This window comes from Ovis canadensis, chromosome 10 (genome assembly GCF_042477335.2).
Source record: "Ovis canadensis isolate MfBH-ARS-UI-01 breed Bighorn chromosome 10, ARS-UI_OviCan_v2, whole genome shotgun sequence".
Lineage (NCBI taxonomy): Eukaryota > Metazoa > Chordata > Mammalia > Artiodactyla > Bovidae > Ovis > Ovis canadensis.
This window is the reverse complement of record NC_091254.1, coordinates 58,593,198-58,620,326: the sequence shown is the minus strand read 5'-3', so window position 1 is coordinate 58,620,326 and position 27,129 is coordinate 58,593,198. Positions and strand designations below refer to the sequence as shown.

The 27,129-nt window shown below is 36.2% G+C and overlaps 1 protein-coding gene across 2 annotated transcripts in view; it reads left to right on the top strand.

The window, feature by feature from the left end:
* KLHL1 (kelch like family member 1) overlaps positions 1-27,129 on the top strand; it is a 550,504-nt gene that overhangs the window by 426,084 nt on the left and 97,291 nt on the right. For both annotated transcript variants that reach the window (XM_069602312.1, XM_069602311.1), the window contains one exon: positions 16,013-16,237. In XM_069602312.1, the coding sequence (XP_069458413.1) occupies positions 16,013-16,237 (225 nt within the window). The remainder of the gene's footprint in view (positions 1-16,012; positions 16,238-27,129) is intronic.

Below are 27,129 nucleotides of genomic sequence, written 5' to 3'. Positions count from 1 at the left end.
AGCTGTATAATTTCTAAAGCATTTAACACAATAGTGATCATCATACAGCTTTAAGAAAATGACTCACTTGTGATTCTGTGTCAGAGAAACCTGAGCAGTTGCAGTTAGATGGGGGAAATAACTTTAAAATGCTGTATGACTTTTTCTGAAGAAAAGTAATATAATAAAAGACAGCTTATTATTTCATCTTTACCCTTTTGAGGACTGCTCTACTTGATGTCTGCCTCAATAACTCCATTCGGTCACTTTGGTTCCACTTCAGTACCTTTTATGAACTTGAAGTATATCTATGGAGATTATCAGTTCACTGTCATCAGTTTTTTTTTGTTTGTTTGTTTTGTTTTGTTTTTTTTTAATTGCGACTTTCCTTTTTTTTTTTTTAATTTTAAAATCTTTAATTCTTACATGCGTTCCCAAACATGACCCCCTCTCCCACCTCCCTCCCCACAACATCTCTCTGGGTCATCCCCATGCACCAGCCCCAAGCATGCTGCACCCTACGTCAGACATGGACTGGCGATTCAATTCTTACATGATAGTATACATGTTAGAATTCCCATTCTCCCAAATCATCCCACCCTCTCCCTCTCCCTCTGAGTCCAAAAGTCCGTTATACACATCTGTGTCTTTTTTCCTGTCTTGCATACAGGGTCGTCATTGCCATCTTCCTAAATTCCATATATATGTGTTAGTATACTGTATTGGTGTTTTTCTTTCTGGCTTACTTCACTCTGTATAATTGGCTCCAGTTTCATCCATCTCATCAGAACTGATTCAAATGAATTCTTTTTAACGGCTGAGTAATACTCCATTGTGTATATGTACCACACATATAAGCTTTCTTAATATGTACCACACATATAAGCTTTCTTAATGGATAAGCTTTCTTATCCATTCATCTGCTGATGGACATCTAGGTTGTTTCCATGTCCTGGCTATTATAAACAGTGCTGTGATGAACATTGAGGTACATGTGTCTCTTTCAATTCTGGTTTCCTTGGTGTGTATGCCCACCAGTGGGATTGCTGGTCATAAGGTAGTTCTATTTGCAATTTTTTAAGGAATCTCCACACTGTTCTCCATAGTGGCTGTACTAATTTGCATTCCCACCAACAGTATGGTACTGGCACAAAGACAGACACATAGATCAATGGAACAAAATAGAAAGCCCAGAGATAAATCCACACACATATGGACACCTTATCTTTGACAAAGGAGGCAAGAATATACAATGGAGTAAAGACAATCTCTTTAACAAGTGGTGCTGGGAAAACTGGTCAACCACTTGTAAAAGAATGAAACTAGATCACTTTCTAACACCGTACACAAAAATAAACTCAAAATGGATTAAAGATCTAAATGTAAGATCAGAAACTATAAAACTCCTAGAGGAGAACATAGGCAAAACACTGTCATCAGTTTTTAATCAAGGTGTAGAAGCAACTCAAAATCACTAATAACATCGTGTCAGCCTAAACCTGGTTTTGTTTTTGTTTTTCTTAAACAAAGAATTGATTTTGGGGATAGATGTTGAATTACCAGGCTTCCCTGATATATAAGGCTCAGTTAGTAAAGAATCCACCTGCAATGCAGGAGACCCCAGTTCATTCCCTAGGTTGGGAAGATCACTGGAGAAGGGATAAGCTACCCACTCCAGTATTCTTGTTACTTCCCTGGTGGCTCAGCTGGTAAAGAATCTGCCTGAAATGTGGAAGACCTGGGTTTGATCTTTGGGTTGCTAAGATCACCTGGAGAAGGGAAAGGCTACCCACCCCAGTATTCTGGCCTGGTGAATTCCATGAATTGTACACTCCATGGGGTTCCAAAGAGTTGGACGTAACTAAGAGACTTTCACTTTCACAAGAGATATTTTAAGGGGAGCATCATACTTCTCCAAGACTCTCAGGGGAAGAACTATGTAAAGTCAAGGTATCTGCTTTCATAACAATCTTTAGAGTCAGGAAAGATGCTCATGTGTTAAATTAAATCCTGGTTTTTTTATGCAACTGCCAATGAGTCTATAAAGAATTTCAGCTTCTAGAAGTAATATTGGGGCTTCCCAAATGGTTCTGGTGGTTAAGTACCTGTTTGTCAGTGCAGGAGATGCAAGAGATGTGGGTTCAATCCCTGGGTCAGGAAGATGCCCTGGAAAAGGAAATGGCTATCCACTCTAGTGTTCTTGTGTGGACAATCCCATGGACAGAGGAGCCTGGCAGTCTACAGTCCATGAGGTCACAAAGGGTTGGATACAACCAAACACACACACCACAGAAGCTATGTTGCATTATGACAAGAGAAGGAAGGGTCTCTCAGGTCAAAAGTGAATCACCTGTTGGTGAAGTTTTCTTTCATAGCCTCCTCTTCAGTAGAAAGAGACAAAGCTTAGTGACTAACTTGGTTATGCTGCTGCTGCTACTTGGCTTTAGTCATTTCTAAAGTCTCTTCTGAGGATGGATCAGGGTTAAAATTATAAGCTAAATTCTTCCAAATTTAGTCTACTGAAAACTTTATTTTATCTTTTAGTAGTCAGAGAATTTGGGTCAATTATCTGTACATAGTGTGGGTCTTTCAAAGAATATGGATTGAATAATAAATTAGTGTTTTGTGATTAAAAAAAATGCCATCATAATTATAGATTCTTGAGTACTGGGTATATTTTCCTAGTCAATCTCCCAGTGAATATACTGTACATAAGTGCATCCTTTTTCTAAATCAAGTATCTTTTTAGACACCCACGTGGGAATAAGCCAGTGTGTGTTTGTGTGCATTTCATATGTACCAGATCTTAATACTCCAATGTGTGGTTCTTCACTAACAAGGGGAAATAGACCTCGCAGGGCTAACTCAATTTACTTCCATGGTAAAGACTCATAGAGAATGAGAAGTAAAAGACTGAGAGATATGTAGAAGATATTGTGCTTTCCTGTTCATGCGGTACTAATGTAAACCCTCAATTTGAAATGAGTAAACATTGTAGATCACAAAGAGCCTTCAATTAAAATATCTTTATAAGGGAAGGTGCTCATTAATGAAAAAGATAAAAACGTACTTTCCAAGAGTTTATAATTTAGGTGGAGATCAGTGAAATCTCGTGTTTTTTTTTTAATTTTTAATTACACTTATGAAAAGGCATTTCAGTGACTTTTATTTGTGTCATACAGCCAGTAATATTATAACTAGAACCCAATTGTCCAAATAGCCATGTTTCCTTTCATTCATCAGTGCTGACATTTTCAACAAAGGTTAGAAAATTTCTAATAAGGATTATAAGGAAAGCATTTCTAAAAAGAAACTTTAAAACTTTTTTAAAAAGTTACCTAAGAGGGCATTTTAATAACAATATAAATTACAAAAACTTGGCTAATATTAGACAAACATTAGCTATAAAAATAAATATTTAATGGAAAACTTTCAAGTATGACTTTATGCTCAGTTCAGTTCAATCACGCAGTTGTGTCTGACTCTTTGTGACCTCATGGACTGCAGCACTCCGGGCTTCCCTTTTCAGCACCAACTCCCAGAAACTACTCAAATTCATGTCCTTTGAGTCGGTGATGCCATCCAACCATCTCATACATTTTCATCCCCTTCTCCCACCTTCAGTCTTTTCCAGAATCAGGGTCTTTTTCAAATGAGTCAGTTCTGTGAATCAGGTGGCCAAATTATTGGAGTTTCAACTTCAAACTCAGTCCTTCCAATGAATTTTGAGGACTGATTTCCTTTAGAATGGACTGGTTGGATCTCCTTGAAGTGCAAGGGACTCTCAATAGTCTTCTCCAACACCACAGTTCAAAACCATCAATTCTTTAGCACTCAGCTTTCTTTATAGTCCAACTCTCACATACATACATGACAGCTAGAAAACCATAGCTTTGAGTATATGGACTATTGTTGGCAAAGTAATGTCTGTTTTTCAATATGCTGTCTACATTTGTTATAGCCTTTCTTCAAGGAGCAAGTGTCTTTTAATTTCACGGCTGCAGTCACCATCTGCAGTGATTTTGGAGCAAAAAAAAAAAAAAAAAATTCTGTCACTGTTTCCATTGTTTCTCCATTTATTTGCCATTAACTGATGGAACCAGATGCCATAACCTTCATTTCCTGAATGTTGAGTTTTAAGCCAACTTTTCTACTCTCCTCTTTCACTTTCATCAAGAGGCTCTTGAACTTTTCTTCACTTTCTGCCTTAAGGGTTGTGTCATCTGCATAGCTGAGGTTACTGATATTTCTCCTGGCAATCTTGATTCCAGCTTGTGCTTCCTCAAGCCCAGCATTTCTCATGATGTACTCTTCATATAAGTTACATTAGCAGGGTGATGTACATACAAGTAAGTCAATATAGCCTTGACATACTCCTTTCCTTATCTGGAACCATTCTGTCATCCCATGTCCAATTCTAACTGTTGCTTCTTGACCTGCATACAGATTTTACAGAACACAGGTCAGATGGTCTGGTATTCCCATCTCTTTAAGAATTTTCCACAGTTTGTTGTGATCCACACAGTCAAAGGCTTTGGCAGAGTCAATAAAGCAGAAGCAGATGTTTTTCTGGAATACTCTTGCTTTTTTGATGATCCAACAAGTGTGGGCAATTTGATCTCTGATTCCTCTGCCTTTTCTAAATCCAGCTCGAGTATCTGGAAGTTCATGGTTCATGTACTGTTGAAGCCTGGCTTGAAGGATTTTGAGCATTACTTTGCTAGTGTGCGAGATGAATGTAATAGTGTGATAGTTTGAGCATTCTTTGGCATTGCCTTTCTTTGGGAATGGAATAAAAACTGACCCTTTCAAGTCCTGTGGCTTCTGCTGAGTTTTCCAAACTTGTTGCCATATTGAGTGCAGCACTTTCACAGCATCATCATTCAGGACTGGAAATGGCTCAACTGGAATTCCATCACCTCCACTAGCTTTGTGCATAGTGATAATTCCTTAAAGACCCACTTGACTTTGCATTCCAGGATGTCTGGCTCTTGGTGGGTGATCACACCATTTTGGTTATCTGTATCATGATCTTTTCTGTACAGTTCTTCTGTGTATTCTTGCCACCTCTTCTTAATATCTTCTGCTTTTCTTAGGTCCATACCATTTCTTTCCTTTACTGTGTCCATCTTTGCATGAAAAGTTCCCTTGGTATCTCTGATTTTCTTGAAGAAATCTCTAGTCTTTCCCATTCTATTGCTTTCCTCTATTTCTTTGCATTGATCACTGAGGAAGGCTTTCTTATTTGTCCTTGCTTTTTCTTTGGAACTCTGCATTCAGATGGGTGCATCTTTTCCTTTCCTCCTTGTCTTACATGTCTTTTCTTTTCTCACTATTTGTAAGGCCTCCTTAAACAACTATTTTGCCTTTTGCATTTCTTTTTCATAGTGATGGTTTTTTTTTTTTTTAAATTTATTTATTTATTTATTTATTTTTTTAGTTTTTTATTTTTTACATTTTAAAATCTTTAATTCTTACATGCATTCCCAAACATGAACCCCCCTCCCACCTCCCTCCCCATAACATCTTTCTGGGTCATCCCCATGCACCAGCCCCAAGCATGCTGCATCCTGCGTCAGACATAGACTGGCGATTCAATTCACATGATAGTATACATGTTAGAATGTCATTCTCCCAAATCATCCCACCCTCTCCCTCTCCCTCTGAGTCCAAAAGTCCGTTATACACACCTGTGTCTCTTTCCCTGTCTTGCATACAGGGTCGTCATTGCCATCTTCCTAAATTCCATATATATGTGTTAGTATACTGTATTGGTGTTTTTCTTTCTGGCTTCACTCTGTATAATCGGCTCCAGTTTCATCCATCTCATCAGAACTGATTCAAATGAATTCTTTTTTACAGCTGAGTAATACTCCATTGTGTATATGTACCACAGCTTTCTTATCCATTCATCTGCTGATGGACATCTAGGTTAATGTTTATGCTCAGTGAACATTTATTAAGAAAATGAAAAAATAAAGAAATAATGTTTAATAATTTCTATTAGAACATACTTGAATCTATTTAATATCAGCCAGCATGGGAAATAGATGGGGAAACAGTGTCAGACTTTATTTTTTTGGACTCCAAAATCACTGCAGATGGTGACTGCAGCCATGAAATTAAAAGATGCTTACTCCTTGGAAGGAAAGTTATGACCAACCTAGATAGTGTATTGAGAACCAGAGACATTACTTTGCCAACTAAGATCTGTCTAGTCAAGGCTATTGTTTTTCTTGTGGTCATGTACGGATGTGAGAGTTGGACTGTAAAGAAGGCTGAGCGCCGAAGAATTGATGCTTTTGAACTGTGGTGTTGGAGAAGACTCTTGAGAGTCCCTTGGACTGCAAGGAGATCCAGCCAGTCCATTCTGAAGGAGATCAGCCCCGGGCTTTCTTTGGAAGGAATGATGCTAAAGCTGAATCGCAGGCCTGGTGTGCTGCGATTCATGGGGGTGAACGAGTCGGACACGACTGAGTGACTGAATTGAACTGAACTGTGTTTTGATGTGAATTATCAAAATTAAACGTTTTCTAAATGTTTTGGAAGTTTAATAAAATAATTTAATTTTAGAAATGCTTATGTAAACTTTAAATATGCAGGTTGTATTCATACTGCTTTTCTATTGTCTGCTAATGACATTAGCATATTTCTCTTAACATATTAAACATAAGTTACATATTTAAAGATGTTTTAATGTTTGTAATTAATGTCTTAGTTTATAAAAGCTTTGATATACCAACATTTATGTAAAAAGTTTTTCCTATTTTTTAAAAATTTTGTTTCATTAAGTCTTGCTGTCAGTCTATTTTTGTTTTTAATTTGTTTCTTTATTTTTGATGTAACTATATTATTTGAGTGGTTAGTGATTATGTAGACAAAAAATTCTAAGTCTAGAGGTTTTTCCTCATGAATTATTGTTCTTAGGCCCACCTAGAATTGAACATTCATCAACTATATTTTCATCTTCTAGGATGTTTAAGGTTTTAGTAGAATGTGACCAAAGGCAGGTTACCAAAAATTACCATGTCTCTGAGAAGCACACAGTAAACATGCTAGTTCTATATCGCTCTTTGCTGTGCTTTAACCCACGTCACACCTAAACCTCATTTTTCTAAAAAGAGTAAGACAAGAATCTCAATGACTTTTTCTCCAAACAATTGATTACCCCAACACTATTCATCTGAATAGTAAAATGTTTTTTTAATGATTTGAACAGCCACATTTATCATGTTATACTCACACATTTTAGAGTTGTTTCTGACTTTCTTTCCATGTTCATTAATATAGCCATATTATTTCATCATAAAGCCACGTTTTTCTTCAGTTTTATTTATTCATTTATTTTTATACTTTACAATATTGTATTGGTTTTGCCGTACATTGACATGAATCCACCATGGGTGTACATGTGTTCCCCATCCTGAACCCCCCTCCCACCTCCATCTCCATCCTATCCCTCTGTGTCATCCCAGTGCATCAGCCCCAGGCACCCTGTATCATACATCGAACCTGGATTGGCAATTTGTTTCACATGATATTTTACATGTTTCACTGCCATTCTCCCATATCATCCTGCCCTCGCCCTCTCCCACAAAGTCCAAAAGACTGTTCTATGCATCTGTGTCTCTTTTGCTGTCTCACATACAGGGTTACTGTTACCATCTTTCTAAATTTCATAGCCACATTTTTAAATTATCTAAGGTTATACAATAGTTTTTAATATTTCATAGGCCAATTTTTCCTCAGGATTCCTTTGTATTGGAGATTGTCTCACCTTCAAAAATGTATTTCCTAATATTTGACATTTGCATGTTCAGAGAAACACAAGCACAATTTTATAAATACCTTGTACAAATATCATCATTATATAAATTGTGAGTTTAAGATAATTATGGTTTCCATAATAGCAAACTATCTCATTCAAAAGTCATATGATTCTCTCCATTCATTTAAATTAACATTATTCAATCAAGTTTTTTTTTATTGTTTTTTCATCTGGAGTTGGAACCTATCTTGCTGACTTCATTTTTAGATAACTTACTTTTAGTGGTGCTATTTAAATAAGTTATGTTCTTTATACAATTTATGTGATTTTTATAAAAGGGATTGCATTCCCTTCTCCAAGGTATGTTTCCAACACAGGGATCAAACTTAATCTTCCACATTGCAGGCTGATTCTTTACCATCTGACCTACCAGAGAAGCCCCTATATATTTATATCTCTATACAACTCTTCCTCAATTTATAATTTACCTCTTGAATCCATTGTAAGTCCAAAGTATAGTAAGTTGAAAGTGCATTTAATACACTAACCTATAGAACATCAGAACTTAGCCTAGCCCACCTTAAGTGTGCTCAGTCTACCTACAATTGGGTAAAACCATCTAATGCAAAGCCTATTTCACAGTAGAGTGTTGAAATTGAATACTGTCTGAAAGTGAAAAGTAGAATGGTTGTAAGAGTTGTTTAACTTTGTGATGATGTGGCCACATGTGAACTGCTTCTCACTGCCCTGCCCAGCTTCACAAGAGAGTATTGTACTTCATATTGCTGGCTCGGCAAAAGATTAAAATTCAGCCTAAGATTTCTATTGAATACATACCACTTTCACACCATCATAAACTGAAAAATCATTAAGTCAAACCATTGAAACACAGATGGGGACTGTCTTTATATAGCTACAGGTCAGTTTCTTATCATTTTACAACTATTTATATTGGGGGACCTAGAATTCCCTTGGTTGTTTGCTTGGTACATATGAAAGTGCTATGGCGATTATGAAATGCTTGCAATGCCATCCTAAAAATTTATAAGGGATTACCTAAAAAGTAAAGACTCATTTGTCCTTGAAAGATATTTTCTCTGCAATAATACTTTTTTTGTAAGTATAAGAATGTTTTCTTGAAGTTATATTTTTCATAAGCATGTAGATACATGAAATTTTTATTATATGAAAACTTCAAAATATATCATTTTTAATAATGATATTTTTAAAAAAGTTTAAGGTCTTAAGTATCTTTAAAAGTATCCAATGCTTTAAATTTTTTCCAAAATGCTTCTTAATATTTATTGTTTTCTATAAAAATGTATATATATATGTATATATATATATATATATATATATATATATATATTCTGACTAATTTAACCTTTCCAAAAGTTTGATGGCATCAGGATACATTACTTATTATTGGGCCATGATGTTCTTGGTCATTATATAATGTATTTTGCTGTAATAGCCATAAATGCTTGTTCTGAGTTAAAACAATGCATTTTTCCCCTGGTTATTCCTTCACTATCAGCTATTGGTATTTTCAACTGTCTTAGACCATTTTCATTTGCAGGTTTGTAAAAAGTATTGAAAATCAGGTAACTAAGCTTGTGCTCTCTCTGCTCAATCATGTCCAACTCTATGACCCTATTGACTATAGCCCACCAAGCTCCACTATCCATGGCATTATTCAGCAAGGGTACTGGAGCGAGTCTGCCATTTCCTCCTCCAGGGAATTTTCCCTGACGCAGGGATGGAAACTGTTTCTTCTGAGTTTCTCATGGCAGGTGGATTCTTTTTCACTGAGCCATTGCAGAAGCCCTATTACTAAGTGTATTAATATTATATTAAAATTACAGTGTGGGCTTCCCAGGTGGCTCTAGTGGTAAAGAACCCACCTGCTAAAGCAGGAGATGCAAGAGACCTGGATTGGATCCCTGGGTAGGGAAGATCCCTTGGAGGAGTAAATGGTAAACCCACTCCAGTATTCTTGCCTGCAAAATCCCAAGGAGAGAGAAGCCTGGTGGGCTAGAGTCCATGGAGTCGCAGAGTCATACATGACTGAAGCAACTTAGCAGGCACACAGTTATAGTAAAAACGCTCTGTGATACCTGAAGTCCTTTCTATTGAGTTGAATGAAAATCTTTAACTTCTTTATATTTTATGACATCTATTTTGTCTTTAGAAAACTCCCGTACTTTTATTCTGTGCAGTGTTCAAGATAAGTATCATTGCTAAATATTTGAATTATAGATATGAAATAAACCATTTGTAATTTACAATCACATTTGACTGTATGTATGAACAATTCCAAAGATACCTAGAACCACACTTTATTGAGCACTTTTTCTCAATTTTATATTTTAAGAAAGGAGTTTGCTGTTTGTTTTGTCATGAGAAAAACACTTTTGTGTTTGTATTGTATCTAATATATTCTAGTTATGTTATTGAAGTTGAAAAATATATACATTTAAAATGCAAATTAAAATAAACTATACTCTATTACTGCTGTAACACATTGACATAAATACTTTTTAAAACAAGTACCAACTTTTAGCTCACAGTGGGTCACAGGTCCAGGAAGGCATATCTGGTTTCTCTGCTCAAGATCTGAAAAGGCTAGAAAGCAAGGTGCTGGCAAGGCTGTGTTCTCATCTGAAGCTGGAAGCCATCTTCCAATGTCATACAGATTACTAAATGAGAGTTTACAAAAATAGGCTGCTATTTGGCCTGCAGTCACATATTTTAAAGTTGTGCCTCCACTTTGCAGGCATTTGAAATAACCAACGATGGTTTCATAATCAGAGGAACCCCAGAGTAAATATGTCTTAAAATAAAATTTCCTTTTTAATTTCTTTCAAATGCATTACTAACCAACACTTCCTGTGCTTAGTTGCTCAGTCGTCTCTGACTCTTTGCAACCCCACAAGGCTCCTCTGTTCATGATGATTCTCCAGGCAAGAATAACGGTGTGGGTTGCCATGCCCTGCCCTTCTCCAGGGGATCTTCACAATCCAGAGATCGAACATAGCAGTTCACTCTTATACATATTCTGTTTTTAATTTATGTAATGACAAACATTGTCTTTACTTTAAGGAATGACACAAGGTAATATTGCTTAGACAGAATGGCTTCATCCTTCCTCTGACTCAGGAAACCACTAAGGGGAAACATAAAAGGAAACAACAGGACTCAAAAGAAAAAAAAAGTTGATAAATTTTTACAAGTATAACACAAGAAGTTTATACAGACAACTAATGAGATATGTTGGTGAGAAAATTCCTTACAGAATATTATTATTAATAACTTTCATTAAAAAAGAACAGGCATATTTTTAACTTCATGACGATTACAAAATTGATAAAAGATTTATATTACATGCTGACTAACTGAGGAAATAATTTATTGACTACTAACTTCTCGACCCAGGAATTGAACCTGGGTCTTCCGCATTGCAGGCAGACACTTTACCATCTGAGCCACCTAGGAAGCTTATAGTAAACTCTACAAATCAAGAAATACTTGTTTTATATTACTAAAATTTCTTTTTTTTAACTAATTAAAACTGAAGAGTAGAGTGAACATAGACTTTGGTTTCTGAGGTAGGAAAATAATGCCTCCCAAAGATATCTATGAGACTTCCTTATAGCTCAGATGGTAAAGAATCTGCCTGCAATTCAGGAGACCTGGATTTGATCCTTGGGTCAGGAAGATCCTCTGGAGAAGGGAATAAATCCACTCCAGTATTCTTCCCTAGAGAGTCCCATGGACAGAGAAGTCTGGCGGGCTCCAGTCTGTTAAATCTCAGAGTCAGACACAACTGAGTGACTAACATTTATGTATGTATGTAAAGATGTCTAAAACCTAATCCTCAGGATATGAGTATGTTAGTTTACATAGTAAGTGCAGGAAAGGGGCTGGTTGTGAAGGGAATTAAGGTTGCTAATTAGCTGACCTTAGATTTTTCTCCATTAACTCAAATTAAATTGGGTAAGCCTATTATAATCACAAGAATTATTGTCAGAGAAACACTATGTTGCAGGACCTGAAGATCAAAGGAGAGGTCACAAAGAAGATGTGAGACCTAAGCACCGCTTCACTAGAGCCTCCTGAAAGAAAGAACCCCCAACACCTTGATTTTAACACAAGATCTAGTTTGAACGCCTGAACTTCAGAACTAAGAGATAATATGTGTTTGTTAGGCTGCTAATTTGAGATAATTTTTTACAATAGCCATAGTAAATTTAAACAACTTTAAAATTTTACATAATGAATACAGGGATGCATTCCTATTTCTGATGAAGTTCAGCTCAGTTCAGTTCAGTTGCTCAGTCGTGTCCGACTCTTTGCGATCCCATGAATTGAAGAATGCCAGTGAACAGTGAACTTCCTGATGTTCAAGCTGGTTTTAGAAAAGGCAGAGGAACCAGAGATCAAATTGCCAACATCCATTGGATCATGGAAAAAGCAAGAGAGTTCCAGAAAAATATCTATTTCTGCTTTATTGACTATGCCAAAGCCTTTGACTGTGTGGATCACAATAAACTGTGGAAAATTCTGAAAGAGATGGGAATACCAGAACCCTGACCTGCCCCTTGAGAAATCTGTATGCAGGTCAGGAAGAAAAAGTTACAACTGGACAGGGAACAACAGACTGGTTCCAAATAGGAAAGGGAGTATGTCAAGGTTGTATATTGTCACCTTGATTATTTAACTTATATGCAGAGTTCAGTTCAGTTCAATTCAGTAGCTCAGTCGTGTCCAACTTTTGTGACCCCATGAATTGCAGCACGCCAGGCCTCCCTGTTCATCACCATCTCCCAGAGTTCACTCAGACTCACGTCCATCGGTACATGATGCCATCCCACCATCTCATCCTCAGTCGTCCCCTTCTCCTCCTGCCGCCAATTGCTCCTAGCATCAAAGTATTTTCCAATGAGAAAACTCTTCGCATGAGGTGTCCAAAGTACTGGAGTTTCAGCTTTAGCATCAGTCCTTCCAAAGAAATCCCAGGGTTGATCTCCTTCAGAATGGACTGGTTGGATCTCCTTGCAGTCCAAGGGACTCTCAAGAGTCTTCTCCAACATCACAGTTCAAAAGCATCAATTCTTCGGCGCTCAGCCTTCTTCACAGTCCAACTCTCACATCCATACATGACCACAGGAAAAACCATAGCCTTGACTAGACGGACCTTAGTCGGCAAAGTATTGTCTCTGCTTTTGAATATGCTATCTAGGTTGGTCATAACTATTCTTTAAAGGAGTAAGCGTCCTTTAATTTCATGGCTGCAGTCACCATCTGCAGTGATTTTGGAGTCCAAAAAAAATAAAGTCTGACACTGTTTCCACTGTTTCCCCATCTATTTCCCATGAAGTGATGGGACCGGATGCCATGATCTTCATTTTCTGAATGTTGAGCTTTAAGCCAACTTTTTCACTCTCCTCTTTCACTTTCATCAAGAGGCTTTTTAGCTCCTCTTCACTTTCTGCCATAAGGGTGGTGACATCTGCATATCTGAGGTTATTGATATTTCTCCCTGCAATCTTAATTCCAGCTTGTGTTTCTTCTAGTCCAGCGTGTCTCATGATGTACACTGCATATAAGTAAAATAAGCAGGCCTGGCGTGCTGCGATTCATGGGGTCGCAAATAGTCGGACATGACTGAGTGACTGAACTGAACTGAACTGAGGCCTCCCTGTCCATCACCAACTCCCGAAGCTCAGTCAAACTCACATCCATCGAGTCGGTGATGCCATCCAGTCATCTCATCTTCTGTCGTCCCCTTCTCCTCCTGCCCCCAGTCCCTCCCAGCATTAGAGTCTTTTCCAGTGAGTCAACTCTTTGCATGAGGTGGCCAAAGTACTGGAGTTTCAGCTTTAGCATCATTCCTTCCAAAGAAATCCCAGGGCTGATCTCCTTGAGAATGGACTGGTTGGATCCCCTTGCAGTCCAAGGGACTCTCAAGAGTCTTCTCCAACACCACAGTTCAAAAGCATCAGTTCTTCGGTGCTCAGCTTTATTCACAGTCCAACTCTCACATCCATACATGACTAGTGGAAAACCCATTGCCTTGACTAGACAGACCCTTGTTCGCAAAGTAATGTCTCTGCTTTTAAATGCTTACTTTAGAATAAAAATATATAGGTCACCTTTGAAAACTGTAGCTAGAGAAAAAACACTGTAAGAATTAAGAATCCTGCCATGTGTTGAGGTTTAAGACATACCTAGTTTGTTTGAATGAGACTTTGAATCTCAAGTCAAGTTCTCAATTTTCCCTTTGAATAGCATCATCTTTGGTTGTTCAGAAGCCATTTACTTCACATATTTTCAATGATTTTTCTCTTAGAAAGACGACTATACTTTAGATTCCCTGCAGAAAATTTGATCACTCTTTTAGAGATTAAGAAAATCATTGTTCATACCTTTATTTCCTTGCGTACCTAGATCTGCAAAATATGTTTCTTAGCAATGGATTGATTACAATTAGGTTACACTGTTTCTTCTGTCATGATTTGTCAAGAGTTAGTCATAAGAGAGAGGCATTTGCATATAACATACAACTCAGTTTTGAGACATTCATGGCATTCCCATGCTATTAACCTTTGATAATTCAGATGACCTTGAAATTGTTTAAAACTTTAGTTCACCTTGGGATTTCAATTTTTATGTATTTGAATAAAATTTTATTATAAAACATAAAGAATCCACCTACAATGCAGGAGATCTAGGTTCAATCCCTGGGCTAGGAATATCCCCTGGAAAAGGGAAAAGGCTACCCACTCCAGTCTTCTGGCCTGGAGAATTCCAAGGACTGTATAGTCCATGGGGTCACAAAGAGTCCGACACAACTGGGAGACTTTCACTTTCATAATAATTACATTAAGCATAAAATAAGCAGATTTATTTCAATAATATTTTAAGTTAACAAACTGTATCAAATGACTTTCATGAATATTAAAGTTCATTTTTACTCTAACAATGTTAATAGTACTATAATACTTCATATTTAGCTGTATGAAACTCAGCTCATGTATTTAACAACATCAGAAAGCCAAATTTAATTCATTCTAGCTCAGTATTTATATTATTACTGCTTTGTCACTTTTGAATAAAAATTGAGCATAAATTACACCATTTTTACTTCAGTTAGTAGAATTTTTCCTGCCAAGTTGTTTATATTTGTTTAGTTCATTGCTTATTAGGTTCTATGAGTAAATGAGACCTCTGAAGAATGTCTTCCCTAGTTTGCAAACTTGTAATATATTACAAGTAAAATAATTTTTAGTGCATAAGTTAAAGTACACAAAATATTGACTTGTAAATGTAGGGATATTTAATCATTAAAAATGCAACATTGATAAATATGAGTCTAAACATTATGATGAAACACTGAAGCAAGATCAGTGTTTACTGACTTAAACATTTGTGAATTAGCTCAAGGTAGATATTTTTAATGTGAAATGTTTAACTGGACCCCTTAAAATATATGTCACCAATGATTAAGCTTATTCTTTCAATTTCAATCTTACTAGTCAGATTCACTGCATTTCTCAAACTTATACATTAAAAGGCTTTTAGGAAAGATAAGCTATTTTATTTAGATTATAACATAATTAATAAGGATAAGAGATCATTTCATGTCTCTAAATTCTATTGTTATTCCCTGGATGCATTTTATTAAAAATAAGGTTTTTTTGTTTCTTTTTTTTTTTTTTTAAAGCACAGCTAACATTTGTTTGCGTTATCTTAAAGCTGACTTTTAAAACCTTTGTTATTTAAGACATAAGACAAGTTTTAAAGCAATTTGGCAAAGAATTTGCTAAATTAACCTCTCTTCAGTCTCAGAAATTATACAGATTGCATGTGTAACTTAGTTATTTAAAAGGACTTTAATATATTTCCTTTTTAGGCTAGGCTTATATTACATTTTTTATAGCAAATAATGATAAAGGGAAGCTATAAAATGTAAAAAACTGTCATGCTAAATAATGATTCCATTGAGTCAGTAGTTTAACTTGAGATCATTATATAATTCAAATAAGCTGAACATTTGTGTCTACTTTAATCATTAATGTCTTCTCTGAAAGAAGAGAAAATAAGGCACTTAAATTAACACTCCCTTTGTTTTCTTGCCATATTTTTCATCAAGAAAAGTGAATGTGATAAGAATGTTTTCATATCCCAATTTGTGCAGTGTCTCGGGAAGATTCTTTTTTGGATTTATAGTGAACAGCAACTCTTTGATTTATGTTTTATCAGGAGCTACAACCATAGAGAAATATGACCTCAGAACAAATTTGTGGATCCAGGCAGGGATGATGAATGGCAGGAGATTGCAGTTTGGTGTGGCTGTTATTGATGACAAACTCTTTGTAATTGGAGGTCGAGATGGCTTGAAGACATTGAACACTGTTGAATGTTACAACCCCAAAACCAAGACCTGGACTGTTTTACCACCAATGTCAACACATAGACATGGTCTAGGTAAGATTCTTCTTTATTGATATCATTTTTGGAAAGTATTTTATTGAAAGTAAGAAAGTGGAAGAAAGTGAAGTTGCTCAGCCATGTCCATCTATTTGCGACCCCATGGACAGTAGCCTGCACCAGGCTCCTCTATCCATGGGATTTTCTAGGCAAGAGTACTGGAGTGGGTTGCCATTGCCTTCTCCAGAGAATCTTCCTGACCCAGGGATTGAACTCAGGTTTCCCATATTATAGACAGACGTTTTACTGTCTGAACCACCAGGGAAAGTAAGAATGTGTGTTCAAATATAGTATTATTTTGATCAATTGTCATTAACTTGAGGTAAGCTGTGAACTAATTTGGAACATATATATGTATATATATTGATGTATATATGTGTTGATATATATATATCTATATGAACATATATATAGATGGATAGATTCTTGGCATTTTTCTGTATTGATCAATGTTCATTAAACTGTTAAAAGAGTGATGTTAAATATACCAAGATGAACTATCCTTGGTTTCCATCAATGGATGAATGGAAAAAGAAAATGTGATACATATACATGATGAAATATTGTTCAGCCATGAAGAATAATGAAATCTTGCCATTTACAACAACATGGATGGGCTTTGAGGGAATTATCCCTAGTGAAATAAGTTAGATGGAGAAAAATAACCATATGGCCTCACTTACATGTGGAATCTGAAAAAAAAAAAAAAATGGATTTGGAGCAAAGATTGGTTGTTGCCTGAGGCAGTGTTTTGACAATGGGTGAAATGGGTGAAGGAACTCAACATTAGAAATTTCCAGTTATAAAATGAGTAAGTCATGGGGATATAATGTACAGCATGGTGACTATAATTAATAATATTGTATTGCATATTTGAAAGAAGTAGGAGAATAGATCTTGAAAGTTCTCATCACATGGGGAAAAACTGCAACCATGTCAAGGTGGATGTTAACTGAACTACTATGGTGATCATTCTGCAAAATATAGAAACATTGCATCATTATTTGTATAGGAAACTAATGTGCTGTATTAATTTTACTTCATTTTCTTAAATAAAGTAAAGGCAAGGACTTGTAAAAAATATACCTAGATGAGTAGACCTCAAGTTATTCTCAGCTTTCAAAATTTGATACTCATACAGCATGTAACATTCATCTACTATGAAGAGAAAATGCACAACTATCATGGAAAGACCAGAGTAATACAATGTGGAAGAAATAACAGTTAATATGAACTGAGAAAGCATTTAATGTGGTTTTCTCTAGCATTAGTGAATAGTCAAATTTTTGCATTTAATTGTTGCCATCTTGAAAGCCCATGGGGAGAGAGCAGAACAGATTTAGGAAAAGAGTGACTCATCAATAGGCACTAGAAATCAATATCATAGGATTTAACTGATCTTCAGTAGGGAGTAACCTGGAGATGGGGTGAACTGTATTTGGATTCAGAAGTTCTAGGTGTGAGTTTTCAATCTATCATGGGATATTGGCTTGATTTGGGGCCAACAGTTAAACTATGAGCCTTCATTTCTTCATTTGCCACCAATTCAAGGTTATGAATTAGATTAAAATTGGATGATGATAATGAATGTGAAATCACTTGTAAATTATAAAGTCCTCAACAAATATTTGAAAAAGAGTAATATAATATAGACCCTGAATTTGTGTTTCTCATCCTGTGGATTGTAAAAAGTCCTAGTAACTTTTTGAAGACCTGAAATATGTCAGATAGTTGGCTAAGTACAGTTAGAAATATACATTAGAAAGGTATTGAGGTCTAATTGCAAATTTACTGATCCAGACTTTTATAGGAAAGCAAAATCATAGAGCATTTAAATAAACAAAAATTAATGTTAGTTTAAGGTCTTCAGCACTACAATATAATTCATATCTGCCATCATCTAAGACAAACTTTAAAATAGCTCTGAATTAAAACAACTTGCCTTTTTGTTCTGATTTACCTCCACTTCGATCAGTTTTCTGATTTTTATTTTATTTGTCATTGTTGGTAAATATCTTGCTTTGTGATATGCAGTGAGGTTACAATATTGCCCATGTATCTCATATTAAACTCCAAGTAACAAGAAGCTAAAGTAAAATTTTAATATAAAATAAAAACTCAAAATAATTTAGTTGGCCTATATAGCTTTCCCCCACCTAGATTTGTTTTAAAAAAATCCTTACATGATTATATTAGAAAGCCACATGAGTTCTTTGGTTGTTAAAGTTGAAGATGTCAAAACATTCATAGATATCAAAAACATTTCATAGATATCAATAAATGAAGACTGATTCTTCTGCTGGATAAAATAGCAAATAAAACTGTATTCACGTTAAGTCTGTAATATCAGGGAGTAATGCATCTCTTTAGGGAATGAAGCTAATTAAGACCACAATTGCCTCAACATGCTGAGTTTTTATTTTGGCATTTTATCTGTGAAACACATAGTTCTATAAATCATATCTTCTTTCCCACAACATTTATTTTGTATAAAATTGAATAAGTCACTCTTACAATACACTATTTGCAAATAAGTAGTTTTAGGAAAAATTGATAAAATAGTAATATAGCTTTGTTGATTATGGATTTTCTATATGCCATGCTTTGTGTTGTATGTTAAATATATGATAGGATTTGTTTTTGTTTGTTTAGTTTTCAACTGAGATAAAATCAAGTGTCAAAGTGTAGAATTGACTATTTTTGAGTCTATTCACAGAGTGTGTAGTCATCACCACTATTAAACTCCAAAATATTTTTATCATCCTAAAAAGAAACCCTGTAATCAATAGCAGTCACTCACCATTGTCCCATCTGCCTGGCCCACTTAGCAAAACTTAAACTATTTTCTGTCCTGGTGAAATTGCCAACTCAAGATAATTCATCTAAATAGAATCATATAATGTGTGGTTTTCTGATTTGTTTCCACTTTTTGGTTATTATTAATAAAACTAAAATGAACATCCATGTATGTATTTTTGTATGAATATATATGTTAAATTCTGTGGGATATGTACATATGAGAAAAGTTGTTGAATTACACGGTAGCTCCATTTTTAAATTTTGGAAGAACTGCCAAGCTATTTTCCAGAATGGCTGTCCCATTTTCCATCTCCTCAGCCAAATATGAGGGTGCCAATTTTTCCATATCCTTGACAACACTTGTTACTGTTTATTCTTTTTCTATTATAATGATCACAATGTATCTCATGATTTTATAAAAATTTCTCTACTGAGTAATTTTGAGAAATATTTCATGAGCTTATTGACCATTTGTACCTTCTCTGGATAAATATGTATAACTTTTGTTCAGGTTATTTTTTCTTTTATCAATGAGTTTTCTGTCAGACATAATACTGCAAATATTTCATCCCATTCTATGGGTTCTAATTTAACTTTTTGATAGGACCCTTTGAAGCACAAAAACTATTGACTTACTAAAGTTAAATTTATTTTCTTTTCTTCTGTTTCTTCTGCTTTCGGTGGAGTATAAGAGAAAATATTGTCTAATTGATGATCATAAAATTTATGCTAATATTTTAGAAATTTTATACTTTTGGGTCTTAAATTTAAAAACATAATCTATTGTTAATATGATGTGAGCTAATAGTTCAAAATCATTTTTGCATGTTGTTTCACTGTTCTTTGTTGAAAAAAAATCTTTCTTTTCCATTGAGTTATCTTGGTGCATCATCAAATATGTATTGGCCATAAATATGAAGATTTATTTATAGACATTCAGTTATACTCTATTAATAACCCTGCCTATACTGACACCAATACCACACTGCCTTGATTACTGTAGCTCTGTAATAAGATTTGAAATTGGATAATTTCATCCCTCTGACTTATACAGGACTGTTCATTTATTTATTTTTTAATTTTTATTTTTACTTTATTTTGCTTTACAATACTGTATTGGTTTTGGCATACATTGACGTGAATCCGCCACGGGTGTACATGAGCTCCCAAACATGAACCCCCCTCCCACCTCCCACCCCACATCATTCTTTCGGATCATCCCCGTGCACCAGCCCCAAGCATCCTGTATCCTGCATCCTGCATCGAACATAGACTGGCGATTCGTTTCTTACATGATAGTATACATGTTTCAATGCCATTCTCCCAAATCATCCCACCCTCTCCCTCTCCCTCAGAGTCCAAAAGTCCACTCTACACATCTGTGACTCTTTTGCTATCTTGCATACAGTGTCATCATTACCATCTTTCTAAATTCCATATATATGTGTTAGTATACTGTATTGGTGTTTTTCTTTCTGGCTTACTTTCAGGACATTGAAACAACCTAGATGTCCATGCAGGACTGTTTAATAGCCACATATATGTTATTGTCATACAAATTGCATATTTATACATTATACATCCATTTCCATACAGTTCTAAAATTATTACTTTATGCATATGTCTTTATAATGACAGAAGAAAATAAAGTGCTATAAATTATTAAAAATACAGTTATTACCTTAATAGAGTTCTTTACTCTTCTTGTGAATTTATGTTGCTATCTAGAAATGTCTACACCTAACCCAAAGGACCCCTTTCAGGGAAGATCTATTAGCAACAAATTCCCTTTATGTTTTGTTTATTTTTTAAAATTTGATATATGATCATTTCTCCTTTATTTTTAACGGACATAAAATTCTTAATAGTCTTTTTATGTTAACATTTTGAATATGCCATACCATGTCTTCTGGTTTCCTTGATGAGAAATGAACTGCTAATCTTTTTGAGAATCCCTTGTGCCTGATAAGTTGCTACTCTTTTGCTACTTATAAGATTCTCACTTTGACTTTTAACAGTTTGTGATATGCCTATGTGTGCCTAGTTTTGAGTTTATCTTACTTACAGGTTCTTGAACCCAGCTATCTCCCAGCTCAGCTGAGCTCCTGATAAGGCAGAGTTGTAAACTGACCACTGAAGTTTTGAAGGATTGCCCCAACATGAACACTGGCCCCTAAGCAAAGTCAAATTTTCTTTCTCCTTTCCTCATAAACGTCTTGGCAGAAGAGCCTGAAGACGACCTCTTGCCAAGACTCAGACATGGGTACCTTAGGATGAAAGGTGGTAGGGAGAGAAATGCAAATATGTGAAGATCATGATCAGCTAGATAATCTGAGTCCTTCACTGCCACTTTCTTGAAAGTTTGCAGTACTTTGGTTTTACATCAAGATTGGTGTTGGGATAATAGCTTTCCCCTATGAGACCTGCCAGGTAAAGCCTTTGTAATAGCTTATGATCAAGTTTAAAACATCATAAGTAGATTTTTAGAAAGAGCTAGATTCTTCATGACTTATCTTTCATTCCTGCTTACACAAATTCTCAAAGTCAGATAGAGATAAAAACTTATTACCTTCACAGATTTTACCTGTGCATGTGCACATGACCTTTAAGAGTACCAGGAATATGTCAATCTTTTCAAATTTCTCCATGGACATCCTTTCCCCAGTTCTTCTGTTGTTGTTATTGTTGTGTTTGTTTGTTTGTTTGTGTGTTTGTTTTCAGCTTCTTGTTTGCTTTAACTGTTTTCACCACCTCAGGCTGCATTGACATTAAGTAATTGCCATTGATTTTTTTCTTTTTCTTGACACACATTCTGGAGCATTCTCAGTAAGAAGAAGCCTTAATCAGGTGAAACAACAAACTCTTGCAAGTGTAGGTTTCCAGAGAACTACCAGACCCGTCAGAATAATAGCAATTTCCTAAGAATGAGACTTCTGAGGACTCTCCAAAATCTGTCCAGAGCCCTCAATTAGCTGATATGCTTTTAGATTTCATCACTACCTTGATCATGAGGTTGTTGGTTTTCAAGATTACTGCACAGTTAGGGAAAAGGTGTTTGGAATAAGCTCATTATTCTTAAGTAGATTAAGCTGTTTTTATTTTTTCTTGAATAAATCTCTTCAAATATTTAATATTTTTATTTCACCTTCAGAGTTCTGATTTTGAAACATTTTGTCAGTGTTCTCATTATACTTTTATTTTGTCATTGCTGCAGATGTCAACAATAGAGATGGTTTTTATGTGGGTACAATAGAAAAAGAACTGGCTAATCCATAAGAAAAGGAGTCTTTTGAAAACATAATTGCTACTAAAACTTTACAGATGTCTTATATGGTCTAGCCATCAGCACAGGAAAACATTTTAAAAGCAATGAGAATAACACTGATGTTGGTCTTTCGTCAGCTATGATGGTGAACAATGACTCTTCCCCATAGATGGTGAAGTTAGCCTCCTTTGAGAGCTAAAAGGACACATGCATAATGGACAAACATAATGTATGAAACTTCAGGCTGTACACAAACAAAAGAAAACCAACAACTGAAAAACCAATAAACATAATGTTTAGCTTATGAAATTGATTAGATGTCCTGGAACATGGCTGAAATTGAGACAGGCTTGTTAATTCAAGTGAAAAATGATACCCCTTGGAAAGTCTGATAAGGACAAAAATGCTTCCAGGAAAGGTACTGGTGCCCCAACTGGCATCGTTGCTTCTACTCACTCTAGAGATCTGTGAGATAGCTCTGAGTCACTGACTTTAGCTTTTTAATCAGGAATAAGAAGTAACTCAAACTGTTGTCATCTATCATGGTACACAACGCTGCTTCAAATGGCTGATCACATGTGCGTACATTCTTAAAATAAGGATATTCCCATTCAGAGTTAGTGTAAAAAAAAAAGTTAAATCTGTACTCGACATTTACTAACTGATTAAATACTCACAGTTCAGTTCAGTTCAGTTCAGTTCAGTCGCTCAGTCGTGTCCGACTCTTTGTGACCCCATGGACTGCAGCATGCCAGGCCTCCCTGTCCATCGTCAACTCCCGAAGTTTACTCAAACTCATGTCCCTTGAGTCGCTGATGCCATCCAACCATCTCATCCTCTGTTGTCCCCTTCTCCTCCTGCCTTCAATCTTTCCCAGAATCAGGATCTTTTCCACTGAGTCAGTTCTTCGCATGAGGTGGCCAAATTATTGGAGTTTCAGTTTCAGCATCAGTCTTTCCAATGACTATTCAGGACTGATTTCCTTTAGAATGGACTTGTTGGATCTCCTTGCAAACCACAACTACCTTATAATTTAGACATTTTTGCAGTGTTAAGGTTTAAAAAATTATGGACCAAGTGGCCAATTAACTTTCCCTATGTCACCCACCTTGTAAGGAAGATTTATACTCGTTATTTTTTTGGCTCCAAAGTCATTTTTTTCTAATATAACATGCTGTTGCCAATAAATTAATAATAATAACAAATATTTTTTGTTTTTCAATTGCTAAGTCATGTCTGACTCTGAACAACCTTATGTATTGCAGCATGCCATGCTTCCCTGCCTTTCACTATCTCCCAGAGCTTGCTCAACTCATGTCTGTTGGGTCAGTCATGCCATCCAATCATCTTGCCCTCTGTTACCCCCTTTTCCTCCTGCCTTCAATCTTTCCTAGCATCAGGGTCCTTTCCAATGAGTTTGTTCTTCACATCAGGTGGCCAAAGTATTGGAGTTTCAGCTTCAACATCAGTCCTTCCAATGAATACTCAGGGTTGATTTCCTTTTAGATTGACTGGTTTGATTTTGTTCTTGTCCAGGGGACTCTCAAGAGTCTTTGCCACATCAGTTTCAAAGTATTAACTTCAGTGCTCAACTTTCTTTATGGTCCAACTCTCATATCTACATTTGTATTGGAAAAAAACAGCTTTAACTATAAGTATCACTTTTGTAGGCAAAGTAATGTCTCTGCTTTTCAATTCACTGTCTAGGTTTGTCATAGCTTTTCTTTCAAGGAGCAAATGTCTTTTAATTTCATGGCTACAGTCACAATCCATAGTGATTTTGGTACCCAAGAAAATAAAATCTGCCACTATTTCCACTTTTTCCCCATTTATTTTCCTTGAAGTGATGAGACTGGATGCCATGATCTTTGTTTTTTGAATGTTGAGTTTTAAGCCAGATTTTTCAGCCTCCTCCTTCACCTTCATCAGGAGCCTCTTTAGTTCCTCTTCATTTTCTGCCATTAAAGTGACATATCTGAGGCTGTTGATATTTTTCCTGGTAATCTTGATTACAGCTTGTGAGTCATCCAGACCCACATGATGTACTCTGAATATTGTATGATGAACTCTGAATATAAGTTAAATAAGCAGCCTTGACCTACTCCATTCCAAATTTTGAACCAGTCCATTATTCCGTGTCTGGTTCTAACTGTTGCTTCTTGACCTGCATATAAGTTTCTCAAGAAGCAGGTGAGGTGGTCTGGTATTCCCTTTTCTTGAAGAATTTTCCACTGTTTGTTGTGATTCACATAGTAAAGGCTTTAGTGTAGCCAATGAAAGAGAAATAGATTTTTCCCCCCAATTATCTTGTTTTCTATCATCCAGAGGATGTCAGAAATTAGATCTTGTTTCTCTACCTTTTTTTTTAATCCAGTTTGTACATCTGGAAATTCTTGGCTCATGTACTACTGATCCCTCACTTGAAGGATTTTGAGGATAATATTGCTAGCATGTGAAATGAGTGCAATTGTAAAGTAGTTTGACAATTCTTTGGCATTGCTTTTCTTTGGGATTGGAATGAAAACTGACCTTTCCCATTCCTGTGGCCACTGCCGGGTTTTCCAAATTTGTTGGCATATTGAGTGCAGCACTTTCACAGTATCAGCTTTTAGGATTTGAAACAGCTCACCTGGAATTTCATTATTTCTACTCTCTTTGCCCATAGTAATGCTTCCTAAGGCCCACTTGACTTCACACTCAGGCGTCTAGCTCTAGGTGAGTGACCACAGTATCTTGGTTATCTCAATCACTAAGGTTTTTTGTTTTTGTTTTTGTTTTTTTTTTTTACAGTTCTTCCATGCACTCTTGCTTCCTCTTCTTAACATCTTTTGCTTCTGTTAGGTCCATATTGTTTCTGTCCTTTATTGTCCCATCTTTACATGAAATATTCTCTTGGTATCGCCACTTTTCTTGAAGTGATGTCTAATCATTCTATTGCTTTCTTCTATTTCTTTGCATTGTTCACTTAAGAAAGCATTCTTATCTCACCTTCCTATTCTCTAGGACTCTGCATTCATATGGGAATATCTTTCCCTTTCTTTTTTGCCTTTCACTTCTCTTCTCTTCTCAGCTATTTGCAAGGGCTCCTTAGACAACCATTTTGCCTTTTTGCATTTATTCTTCTTGGGATATGGTTTTGGTCACCATGCAATATTATGAACCTCCATCCATAGTTCTTCAGTCACTCAGTCACTCCAATCTACTCCCTTGAATCTGTTCACACCTCCACTATATAATCATAGGGATGTGATTTAAGTCATACCTCAATGTCTTAGTGGTTTTCCCTACTTTCTTCAATTTAAGTCTGAATTTTGCAATAAGGGGTTCATGATCTGAGCCACAGTCATTTCTTGCATTGGTGGAAAAGGATATTTGCTATGGTCAGTATGTTCTCTTGACAAAACTATGTTAGCCTTTTCCCTGCTTCATTTTGTACTCCAAGGCCAAATTTACCAGGTATCTCTTGACTTCTTGCTTCTACATTCCAGTCTCCTCTTAAAAAAAAACATCTTTTTGGTGTTTGGTGGAGTTCCATGGTGGGAGCAGGGTAGTTACCAGAGCTCTGAGTTTCTAATGTGGTGGGGCAGGAGGCTATAAAGCACTTCTCACCACCTTGGGGCAGCTGGGCTTGTCAGACCTGGACAATAACTCTGAAGAGCCAGAGAAGAGGAAAGATGGTGGCCAGTCATTGGCCAGTGGTGGGCCATGTGGGTGGTAGAAAGTTCCCAGGACAGCCAGCATCAACAGTGAGACCAAGGAGCCCTCAGTTCATGATAATCTTCCAACCTCAACTCCAGCCTTCCCTGTACCCCCTTCCCAGAAAATCCACAGGTCCTTTGGCCAGCCCCCATGTGGCACACTGACTGACACCCAGTGGTGAGTGAAGGTTTACATGCCCAAGGGCTAATGAAGGACCAGCATTTGGACAACCAGGGTGCAGGACATGTCTGTCCAGTTACAAACAGTGGCTGAAGGACATGTCCCTGGTAGTCAGGGCATGACAAAACATGGCCCACTGGAGAAGAGAGTGGCAAATCACTTCAGTATTCTTGACTCAAGAACCCCATGAACGCAAAGAAAAGTCAATAAGATATGACACTGGAAGGTGAACCCCCTAGGTCAGGAGCTGTCCAAAATGCTACTAAGGAAGGGCACAGGAACAGCTCAGGAAAGAATGAAGTGGCTGGGCTAAAGTGGAAACATTGCTCAGTGTGGATATGTCTGGTGGTGAAAGCAAAGTCCAATGATGCAAAAACAATATTGCATAGGAACCTGGAATGTTAGGTCTATGAATCAAGGTAAATTGGGCACAGTCAAGCAGGAGATGGCAAGAATGAACATCAACATTTTAGGAATCAGTGACCTAAAATGAACTGGAATGGGCAATTTTAATTCAGATGACCATTATGTCTACTATGGTGGGCAAGAATCTCTTAGAAGAAATGGAGTAGCCCTCATAATCAGAAGTGTCCAAGATGCAGTAGTTGGGCACAAACTCAGAAATGACAGAATGATCTTACTTCATTTCCAAGGCAAACCATTTAGCATCACAGTAATCCAAGTCTATGTCCCAACCACTAATGCTGAAGAAGATGAAGTTGAAGAGTTATATGAATACCTATGATATCTTCTAGAACTAACACCTAATATGATACTCATATTATATTTATATATTTTTTTATTTTATTTTTTAATTAAGACTCATTCTCTCATTTTATGTACACAGATTAAAAGACATGTACACAAAAATATCAGTTTAGTGTCTGAGTGTCTGAAACTGTTAGCATGTTTGATTGTGAAAATTTCTATAGAAAAAATTTGAGGA